Source organism: Berghia stephanieae, chromosome 6 (genome assembly GCF_034508935.2).
Source record: "Berghia stephanieae isolate SIO BIC M18660-M18661 chromosome 6, UCSD_Bste_1.3, whole genome shotgun sequence".
NCBI classification, from domain to species: domain Eukaryota; kingdom Metazoa; phylum Mollusca; class Gastropoda; order Nudibranchia; family Aeolidiidae; genus Berghia; species Berghia stephanieae.
The window spans coordinates 32,823,841-32,833,840 of record NC_088365.1 but is presented as its reverse complement, the minus strand read 5'-3'; the positions used below and the strand labels follow the sequence as shown (position 1 = coordinate 32,833,840).

General features: G+C 34.3%; 1 protein-coding gene across 1 annotated transcript in view; it reads right to left on the bottom strand.

The window, feature by feature from the left end:
* Positions 1-412: 412 nt before the first annotated feature.
* LOC144974896 (uncharacterized) overlaps positions 413-10,000 on the bottom strand; it is a 38,183-nt gene continuing 28,595 nt past the window's right edge. The window contains exons 21-25 of the mRNA XM_078918363.1: positions 9,901-10,000; positions 6,819-6,916; positions 3,196-3,310; positions 1,597-1,737; positions 413-498 (exon numbers count right to left, since the gene is read on the bottom strand). The exon at positions 9,901-10,000 is cut by the window's right edge and continues 57 nt beyond it. Of these exons, the coding sequence (XP_078774489.1) occupies positions 1,722-1,737; positions 3,196-3,310; positions 6,819-6,916; positions 9,901-10,000 (329 nt within the window). The 3' untranslated portion in view covers positions 413-498; positions 1,597-1,721. The remainder of the gene's footprint in view (positions 499-1,596; positions 1,738-3,195; positions 3,311-6,818; positions 6,917-9,900) is intronic.

The window sequence follows — 10,000 nt, the reverse complement described above, 5'->3', positions numbered from 1 at the left end:
ATACAACAAGCGTCGTGTTTGGAAAGAGGCACCAGGAGACTTCTGTATCTGGGGAAAACTACTTTACTTTATTTCTCTTTACCTATTCGCCACTTCTCCTACACAGACGCGGCAATATAGATATATATATATATATATATATATATATATATATATATATATATATATATATATATATCAGAGGTTTAATAGTGCCTTATATATATATATAATCGTAAACAAAAACCATGAATAATAGTGTCAACTTTTGATAATATATATATATATTATAATATAATAAATATATATATATTAATATATATATATATATATATATATATATATATATATATATATATATATATATATATATATATATATATATATATATATATATATATATAACGAATAATCAAGAAATGCAAAACGACAATTACGATGACGACAGTTTTATTCTCACGAAAACATTGTTACAGACATAATAGTTCTTGCAGAGGTTCACTATATTTTGTAATCACTCTGGAGAAAAGAAAAATATTATTGTTGTGGTTAAAAACATGCAATGTGACATAATATTATAGTGTTTGTTTCATCATAATTATGGTTTATCGTTTATTAGGTTATTGAGAAAAACTTGATCGTGAAACCATAACTACATCAATAAGTAAAGCAGCAACAGCAACTATCACTGCTACTACTACCACCACTACTTCTACCACCATCACCACCACTACAACAACAACAACACTACTACTACTACTTACTACTACTACTTACACTACTACTACTACTACTACTACTACTACTACTACTACTACTACTACTACTACTACTACTACTACTACTACTATACTACTACTACACACTACTACTACTACTACTACTACACTAATGACCACTATACTACTACTACATGCTACCACTACACTACACCTCTACTACCATCACCACGACTACAACTCCTCCTACTTCAATAATATTGCTACAGCTATTACCTACTATACTACTATTGCTACTACTAACGACCACCACCACCACAATCACAACTACTACAACACCACAACACATACTACTACTACTATACTACTACTACTACTACTGCTACTACTACTACTACTACTACTACTACACTACATACTACTACACATACTACTACACTACTACTACTACTACTACTACTACTACTACTACTACTACTACTACTAGTAGTAGTAGTAGTAGTAGTAGTAGTAGTAGTTGTGTAGTAGTAGTAGTAGTAGTAGTAGTAGTAGTAGTAGTAGTAGTAGTAGTAGTAGTAGTAGTAGTAGTAGTAAGTATAGTATAGTAGTATAGTAGTAAATAATAATAATAATAATAATAATAATAATAATAATAATAATAATAATAATAATAATATAATAATAATAATAATGATAATAATAATAATAATGATGATGATGATGATGATGATGATGATGATGATGATGATGATGATGATGATGATGATGATGATGATGATGATGATGATGATGATGATGATGATGATGATAATACAACTCCCTGCTCCATCGCAGTTGGTAATTTTATACAATACATTCGAAATAAAGCAATTAGATTTATATAAACTATATACAATACCTGCTTGTTTTCAGTGACAAATTCCACAGGTCTTAGCGCAGAACTGCCTGGCAAACTCTGTATGCTCTTGACACATATTTGTGCTCTGGACCAATAGCTGATGGCACTGGCCCGTGAGGAAATCCTCACACGTTGGTGAATCTAATTTTTTAAAGTAAATATATAAAATTTAAAAAATAAATAAATAAATGAGTACATTTATATAGCGCATTTCTGCGGATTTACGATGCTCGGTGCACTTTACAATGTTTCCTTTATTCTCTAAGCAGACCATAATATCAAACCATATTTCCATTTCATACAGTTCCAGTGGCTTGTGGGGTGTCAATTTTGTACTAATTCTGTTACAATATCAATCACTGCCTATAGCCAGGTACTAATTGACACCTGCATCGAGTGAATAATGCGTCTTGCATGTCTTACCCTAGGACACAATATCGGGATCAGCATTTTCTACGATCGCTGTCACCCATCCGAAACTGACCACGCTTAACATTGATTGACTTTTGTGAATAGATGAGACACCGCACCTCTCAGCCACAGAGACATTTTTAAAAAGGGAATGTTCATATGGTAGTGCAATATCCAAGTTTTTAGCAACAACAAAAAAAAACAAAAACAAACAAACAAAAAAACCGACACTTAGATGTAAGACGAGACATGACCTCTGTAAGGCGTCATTGCATTTTCCGATAGGGATAAAGCCATAACTGACCTGAGTCTGGTGAAAAAAGGTGAATAAATAGCTTTTCAAGCCTTATTGTCGAGTATTGCACTACTAGACTACAAAGAAGCACATTAACCAGTTAAATGCCGTACTCTGGAAAGACACGTATTTACAAATTTGGCCAGGAAAATCGTCCTTTGATCGATTTAAATGACCCTCGTCTTGGCAAAAACTCTTAATCATGGGAAATAAGTGCTCGTCGGCTAAATCCCAATTAGTTAAAAATTAGAATGTGCTCATAAAATCTGCTTATTTGCTTCTTATATTACTTTATCTTGGCTTTAGACCAGAATGTCTCTTACAGGGCTAACTAAATGTTAATTAACCAAGTAACCACACATCCCGCCGAAGTAGCCATCCGCTGGTGGTGATGACATTCAAACATCAAACCCAAAAAAATACCATGGCGGACTAAGATGAAAACCAACTTAAACTCAAATCGAATTATCTAAATATTGCACACAAAAAAAAATAAAAAATAAAAAAATACAGGTGATAGTAGGAGATAAAATTCACCCACAATGGCATAATGGCGGTAAAACTATTCTTATTGATGCTATGCGTTTAGCTAAAATACTCACAACCGCCACCAGCTGGATATAACGTACCGACACTCACAAAATTATGTGTAACCGTGAACGTTTATAATCGATTGATATGGATGCATTGCGTTTATCTAATATACTCATAACATCCGCCAGCCGGATATAACATATGTGCATCACACAAAACTATGTGTAACCTTAAATGTTTAAATTCTGATATAAAGTTAATGAGATTTTATCATTAATATGGCAGGCTAAAAACAATAACAAAGAACTTAGTGATGTCAACTTCGTTTCATCTATACAACCATTTAAAAACAACATTACCTAGTTTTGGGCACTGCACAAACCAAATTATGTTTTGGATCAATGAAGTCACACCACATCATATGCCAGTCACCATCTGTATCAATGTAACCACATCCCTGCATGTCTGCCTTGCCTAAAGATTCAAATCAAATATTTATTCAAACATTAATAGTATTCAAAAAATATTTTTATTACACATTATTCATTTTTTATCATCACCATTTTTAATTTCTTGTTCTGTTCTCTTTTTCTCTTAATGGACATTATCATTTGTTAAGATAAAATATGATGTTATTCTTAAAAGAAAAACGTCTAGCGTAAGCGTTCGAGTTTTAGACTGACTCTCAAGGGAATAAAATGAATTTGTGTCAAAATAATCAATGCTCATTAATAATGCTTACTCCTTGTGAGTGAACCTGGTGCTCAATCAAATTTTTATTTTGAGCTGAACTTACAAATTTGAGTTAAAATAATGGCTTCGTTATGAAAAGAGTGTATTTAGTTGCTTTACCTGGTAAAAGGATGGCCCCCTCGGTCCTCATCATGGACAACCTTAAGATTATTAGCTTCAACACAGAAGGACTGTCATCAACAAAGATAGAATTACTGTCCAACCTACAGGAGATGCGCAAGACCGCGGCACTAAACATCCTTGGTATGCACATAATCATACAACATGGTAGCGATATTCACGCCAAAGACAAACCAATAGTGACATATAGCCAGGACATGACAGTAAGTGAGGTGGAAATTCTCAGAATTGAAAGCACACACTTCAATGTGATATCTGTCTACAAACCTCCACCAACGTCATTCAAGTGGCCAGTTACATCCACCACTAGTGAGAAAACAATATTTATGATAGGTGACTTTAACAGCCACAGCACCAAATGGGGATACAATGATAACAATAAAGATGGAGATACTGTCGAGGAATGGGCTGACCAATATAATCTGACACCCCTCCATGACGCAAAAGACAAACCATTATTTTCAAGTCCTCGCTGGAGAAGAGGATACAAACCAGAGCTTGTATATGTGTCTTCCAGCCAAAACTTTCAGGAATCTGTCGGCAACCCCATACCAAAATCAAAAACCCTCTCCGTACCAACATTGGCAACATCGTTACAGTTGTCATCATGAAACAAGCATAGTTCTTTTTCAGATGTCTTTGTTTATCCAAAAAAAATTAGACCTTATTAGAATTTGAACCTTACACTGTGTTGTGGGCATTGTTTTTTCTGTACAAAATCATACAGATGTGCTCATTGAATTTAAGATGAAAATGTCTCAGGGACGGCTGGTAATAATGGGCAGGGTGGGCAAATACCAGCCTGTTTTTTTCAAGTTATAAGCTGTATTACCAGGTCAGAAATAATCAAATCTAAATTAGATAATTTCAAAAGTTACTACTTAAACTTGATACTTCGTACTGAAATCAATTTGTGTGTATTTTTGATAGATTGCGAATGACCATGCACCCCGTAATGCATAAACCAGGATACGCTCCTGTTCTTTTTATCAACACCCCCCCCCCCTCCCCTCCCCAACCACTCCACTCCGCCCACATCGTCATCTCATCGTCACGTCGCCTGACGGTGAACTAACTCCGATTTTTGCTGTCTGGCCTCTCTAGTACTAGGTCGGGCTAATTCAAATGAGCCCACCTTAATAACCAGTGAACACTGAATAGAGCTTTTGGCAAACGAACTTTTTCTTATTTATTGCCTTACTTGTGCTGGTACCATTGATGTAATGACTTTGGGAAGGTTCCAGTATTGAATTAAATTTATTAACTTACTAATATTATATCAATTTAGTATTAATTTGTGTTGTTTTTATATATTTGTTTATCCATTTAAATTATTTCTTTTTTTTTTCTTGTTTTCTTTAAGTACTTCTCAAAACTCATTTATTTAAATTGTTTTCTTATTTGTTTTTTGTTGTTTTTTTGTTTTTGTTTTTTAACAAATTAATTTGTTAGTTCTTTTTTTATTATTCTTAAAGTAATTACCGCTGTATTTTTATTGCCAGACTAAATAATTTTGCAAAACAATGTAATTTTCTATTGTATTTCCTCTAATAAAACAAAACATTTTATTCAAAAGTCACGACTAAATAAATATTAATACAACCACCATTTTGGTTTTCTCAACAATTGAATTAGTATACGAGAAATACTCTTCTGAGTAAGGAGAGAGTTGAATTCTAAGTTATAGAGGAAATAAAGACGTTTAAAGGAAGGGTGGGCAGATTCCGTACTTGCCCGTCCTGAAGCTAATACATACATAAGATAGTTCGCGACGAAGAGGCGGGAAGCTAGGGGTTGGTTGGGGAAGGAGCATAGCACTCTTGTATAGATAGCATTGGGAAGGAGTAAAGATAACACGGTCGTTATTGTGATAGTATAACGAATGCATGAGGAGAGATTGATAACATTCTTTTGTCTTAATTGTATTGTGTGAATTATTGGCGAAAGCCTAAGATTAAATAAACTTTGTAATATCGTATGGTGGTAACCATCATTGTCGACGACATCGTGGTTGTCATCATCATCATCATCATCATCATCATCATCTCATCATCATCATCATCATCATCATCATCATCATTAACAACAACAACAACAACAACAACAACAACAACAACACAACAATATTAACAACAAGTACAACAATCGTCTCCACAACTATCATTCTAACCAACAGCACCACCAAAACCACTATCATAATTACATCCTCCCTCACCGCCTCGTCTTCCTCCTCCTCCTCCACCACCACCACCACCGCTACCACTATTCCAACCACTACCACCACCGGCACAATCATTCTAACCACCAAGACAGCAGTAAAAATGATGCAATTTCAGCTCTGAATGAAACTCGAGTCATATCGCTGTTGTTGCTTCTCGATGAAAACTTTAAGGTTACTACATACTACTGAAAACCAGTAATGTAACAGAAATATTAATCTCGCCGTTGAGGGATTAAAGCATCTCTTTAATTTTTCGAGTGAACGAAATGGACTTCTATTGTCAAGGTGTTGTCGCATTATGTCTCGTCGCTTTAGTTTTTAGTTGTATTCTCTTTCGTGATTATTTTTTGATTACGTTTGGAATAATTAAAATCTACTGGTATTGTCATTTCATTGTGAATGTGATTATTTGTGGTTGAAATATTTTTTTTAAAGGTGAAAGAAAAATTATAATTAAAAAAATAAAAAATATATAAATAAATATATATATATATATATATATATATATATATATATATATATATATATATATATATATATATATATATATATATATATATATATATGACCGGATCATCTTTGCCCAACCACTGTAAATAGGCTAGAACCGCCACTGAAATGTCTATTGTTTTCTTGGATTGATTTTATGCTTTCGGGAAAAAAATATGACAATGGCTGGGAAGGAGAGAGTTAATTCCTGTCCGCCAAACATTATCAGTGTCAAAATAGGGCATGGCTGAAAGGACCTATTGCAATAGGTGAACGTTCTATTATTAGGTAGCAAACAATTATTCTTACAATTCCTGGCCCGCTAGGGAATCCTTTTAAATCTCGTTCACACTGGTTGTATGCCTCTATAAGAATTACATGCTTCTGATCTAGTCTTACCTGTTAACCATGTCACTTCTGTACCATCACTGCCCCTGACGCTAGCATAAAGATCATCTGGATATCTCCTAGCATCCAACCAAGCAACTTTGCCTCGACTGTGATGGATGAACAAGAAATGTATTATCCACTTTAACTGACATGATCTCAAATCATACATTTGTTTCGAATAGGGTATACGTATAATTCTCTCTTGCCCACCACATAGAAATATTGATGCGATTCGCTTAGTTAAAATACTCACGCATCCACCAGCCAAAGTACCAACACACAAAAATGTGTGTAAACAATAATATTTATACTCTGATTGATATAATTTAATTTACTAAGAACTTATCTCTCACAGGCTGTCTAAAACTAACAACCAAGAGCAGATTGCTGTCAACTTCGTTCCTCCTATAAATTGAAATTATAGACAGTACAAAGAAAGCAATATTTTGTTTACTTTGTCTAATTTTGTGACAGAACCGATACAACCAAAAATGTCTTTTGAGGTAGGGTGCCAATAGCTCATTGTTTAAAGAGTACACTGTGACCATTTTGAGCTACCAAATTTGCCTTATCCACAAGGGCTATACTGTATATCTATTACGACTATCACCCATCCTGCTCATCTTCCTCCTCCTCCTCCTCCTCCTCCTCATCATCATCATCATCATCATCATCATCATCATACTACTACCACTACTACTACTACTACTACTACTACTACTACTACTACTACTACTACTACTACTACTACTACTACTACTACTACTACTACTATCCTTCTACTACTAATTCTTCCACTACTATAATTACTACATACTAACAATACTACTACTACTACTACTACTACTACTACTACTACTACTACTACTACTACTACTACTACTACTACTACTACTACTACTACTAATACTACTACTACTACTACTACTACTACTACTACTACTACACTACTACTACTCTACTACTACTACTACTACTGCTACCACTACTACTACTACTACTTCTCTACTACTACTATCACTGCTACTACTACTAATACTACTACTACTACTACTACTACTACTACTACTACTACTATTACTACTACTACTCCTGCTACTAATACTACTACTACTACTACTACTACTACTACATACTACTACTACTACTACTACTACCCACTACTACTACTACTACTACTACTACTACTACTATACTACCACCACCACCACCAATACTACTACTACAACTACTACTACTACTACTACTACTACTACTACTACTACTACTACTACTACTATTACTACTACTACTACCACCACTACTACTACTACTACTATTACGACCACTACTACTACAACTAATACTACTACTACTACTACTACTACTACTACTACTACTACTACTATACTACTACTACCACCACCACTACTACTACTACTACTATTACGACCACTACTACTACTACTACTACTACTACTACTACTACTACTACTACTACTACTACTACCACCACCACCACTACTACGACTACTGCTACTGCTGCTGCTACGTGTTTTCCCAGAGTACAGCAGATACCTGGTTAATTGTAAATTCTTTAAATCAGGTGGCTGGGTGTTTACAGCATTGTACTGAGACCCGTAAGGTCATGGGTTCGAGTCCTGGTTTATTTCTTTGGGCGAAATTATTAACCCTGTGCGCTCACTTTGGGCAACATGAATGATCTTGTTAACGTCCGACGTTTGTTTGACACGCCTAGCGCGTAATTTTTGATTATTTATTATTTATTTATTTTTTTAGAATTAACCCATCCGTAATTTTGTCACCTTTTCTCCTTCGCAAATATAGCGTGTAAAAATTGAATATAAGCAAAAACATTCTTCAAGTGTCACAAAATGACAGATAGATGAATCTGATTGATTAGGGAGAATGAATATCTAAACGCTATTTCGTTATCAGGTTGTTCAAAAACTGACAAACAAGACAGTCATACATTTTTATGCCGAATCCCGAAATCAGGACGCCATGTAGTAATCAACATAGGGAGTTTATCTATTTAAAATCTTTTTTAGTCTCGTATTGACAATGTATAGAATTATTAAAATAATATATCGTCATTAATTACGTTTTTATCTTAAAATGTGATTTTAAAAGCAACACAGATTATGATCGTGACTCGCGGAGACAGCTGACCGGCAACGTGCTCAAGAGCACAAGCCACGATGGATGATGATCTTAAAAGGGCCGTCCTGTCCCTTAATAGATGAAATGGTGGAAATTTTGTAATGGTGGATAAATTGGCCGGCGGCTCCAGATTTAAATAAATTTACTGTGTAGTTTTATTCATGAGTGCCTATGATAATCTATTTATTATTTTGGACTATATCTTTCACACGTCTTTTGTTCTGATGCCCGGGATGTCGGTGGCAATGAGCGGTGGTGGGCTATTTAGTTATCGGAAAAACCCTATTTTGCGTCATTGTTCTATCCATTCCTCTTTGTTATTCGTATGTATTGATACTAACAGGGTGAGATCTACTTGTCCACATAGGAGTATATCCTAAGTAGTGCCCATTGCCCAGTTTTATTGTAGCAGTTTCGTCATCGACAATGTACAAGAACATAAAATCTTACTACAGTCTACTTTGATCATTGAGGTTTAAAAATATTTATCTAGAAGAATTCCAATGAAACGAGTTAACACAGCACTCAGATTAATTGTTTTAAACTGGTCTTATAGATAATCTACCTTTACAAATCGTCTGTTTCCCCCAGTAATCCTAATGAGAACATGAATAATGATTTAAATAGGAAAATATTTACTTTTTGTCTGACTAACTTAATAATTGATATTTCGTGAATGGCCACAGGTTATTTTAATAACGACAGCTTTTTCTTATATTTATTTCCATGATTTAATACCTGTTACAGCTTATCTCAATTACTCTGAGTTGTCGATAACAATTCTCATTTTAATTTTACTATCCTGGTTTATGAAAATTTTTACTTCCTCATGAAAATGATCTTCTGAATACAACAAGCATGTTCTGTTAACTATGTTTGTCTTGACAGATGTTATTATTGACAATCGAGAGAAAATAAAAAGGCTTACTTAATATTCTTGATGAAATTATTCTCTTCTATGGTTTTAGGCCTTGGAAGATATCCTCCGTGTCTAGTGCATTCTTTTGCTGCCTGTTCGTAACGTAACG